General features: G+C 23.7%; 1 protein-coding gene across 1 annotated transcript in view; it reads right to left on the bottom strand.

The window, feature by feature from the left end:
- LOC108555959 (pentatricopeptide repeat-containing protein 1, mitochondrial) overlaps positions 1-1,861 on the bottom strand; it is a 2,307-nt gene extending 446 nt beyond the window's left edge. The window contains exons 1-2 of the mRNA XM_017911849.1: positions 428-1,861; positions 50-355 (exon numbers count right to left, since the gene is read on the bottom strand). Of these exons, the coding sequence (XP_017767338.1) occupies positions 50-355; positions 428-1,861 (1,740 nt within the window). The remainder of the gene's footprint in view (positions 1-49; positions 356-427) is intronic.
- Positions 1,862-1,985: the final 124 nt, after the last annotated feature.

Raw genomic sequence — 1,985 nt, 5'->3', positions numbered from 1 at the left:
ATTATGAATTATATATACGTTTAAGTTACTTTTAAAATAATTTTTATACCTGTTTTTCAATACTCTCCAATGCCAATATATCAAATTTTTCTAATATATCTAATATATATTTTGTGATTTTAACTTTATTCTGCGACATATACTGTATTAAATATATCACATAATCAAAGTTTCTAATATAACATGCTTTAAAGAGTAATGTTTGTATAATTATATTATTTGGTTCATAACCAATATTATTCATTTGCTCTACAAGCATTTTTGCATCACTGCACTTGGTACATCCAAGAGCTAATACTCCAAATGTTATGATATTTGGTATCAAATGATAATTTTGAATTATATTGAGTAGTTCCTATATTAAATTTAAATAAATGATAATATAGAAATATTATTAAAAAGATTCAAATTAATTATAATAACTTACTGTAGCAGCATTATAGTCCTTTCTCATATTTCTTCTCTTAATAAGTACATTGAAGAAAGTTATGTCAATTTCTAATTTATTTTTATCAATATATCTTAAAAAATAGTCTTCTGCTTCTTTTGTAGGTGGTAGTAGGTTTAAAAGTAATGTTAATGTTTTTGTATTAGGTTTTACATTATCATCTTGCATATGTTGTAAAAATTTGTCAATTCCACCAAATAAAAGTAATTGATGTTCTTTTAATATATCATTTAAACTTAAGTTTAATGGTACAGTTACTTCTGATAATAAATTGCTATCATTTAAAGTAGAGTATTTATTATTTTCAATTAATGAAATAAGTGAAGTTGTTATGGTTGGTGGAGAATGTAATAAATCTGGTCTTCCACTTTTATTAAATTGAATCTGAGTATTCATTGATCCTGGTATTAAAATATCATTTATTTTTAAATCACCAAATTTTGTATCTCTAATAGCCCTTAAAAGAAGATTATAGTGATATATATTTGGTTTTATGTTTTTTATTTTCATCGTATGCCATAAAATTAAAGCATATTTTAATCCATTTTCTGTGTCTCCTATTATCCCATGGAATAATGCAGCAACTATATCTGGTGAACAAATTCCTTTATCCTTTGCTTCATCTGCTATTTGAAAAGCAGTTACAATTTGTTTATGATGACTATAAGCTTTAATCAAAGTTGCATAATGTACATTATTTAGATTTATTTGCTTCACATAAAAGTATTCCCGTAACCATGCCAAATGTTTTAATGCCACATTTGAATCATTTGTTTCAGCACATACATTTATTAAACTAGTATAGACAGATAAATTAGGAATTAACCCCCTTTGTTTTATTATTCTAAACAGTTTAAAACATTGTTTTATATCACCTTGCTTAGAAAAACCAAAAAGTAAAAGCCTATATATATATAAGTTCGGCTGAAAAGCATTTTCTTTCATGATATCTAAAACATTTAAGGCCAATTTTAAATTTTTATTAGATACATGAGTCTTAATAAGTAGACAATAATTTTTATAAGTGAATGCTTCTTTTCTTGGTATTATAACCCTCTCTATAAATTCTTCTTCTTTCTCTTCTGCCGCATCCATTTTAATTTTCTCAAATTTTTCATATGAAAGTTTTCCAAATGTATCTGGATTCTCTACTAATAAATTTTTACTGAACTTTCTACTATGAATTGATAAATAAGAAAGATTACATCTACTTTGTACATTTAAAACATGTTTTTTATTCCAATTCACTTGAATATGTGAATATGTTTTATTTTCACAGTTAATAAAGTAATAATTAGGTAGTTGTAGTGTGCATAAACATTGTTTTGTTTGATTAATAGAGTAATAATGTTGATTCATATAACCTACAATGGTCTTTGATTTTAAAAAATAATTTGTATTGAAGAAAGGCATGATTATTAAGTTAATTGATCTTTATAGTTAATTTTCTTAAGTTAATTATTATTTAAATATAATATTTGTTTACAGTCTTGTAATAAAATAACTCACATCTTTTACTTTTATTAATGTAATATAA

This window comes from Eufriesea mexicana, unplaced genomic scaffold (genome assembly GCF_001483705.2).
Source record: "Eufriesea mexicana isolate 0111107269 unplaced genomic scaffold, ASM148370v2 scaffold294, whole genome shotgun sequence".
Lineage (NCBI taxonomy): Eukaryota > Metazoa > Arthropoda > Insecta > Hymenoptera > Apidae > Eufriesea > Eufriesea mexicana.
This window is presented reverse-complemented; position numbering and strand designations above follow the sequence as displayed.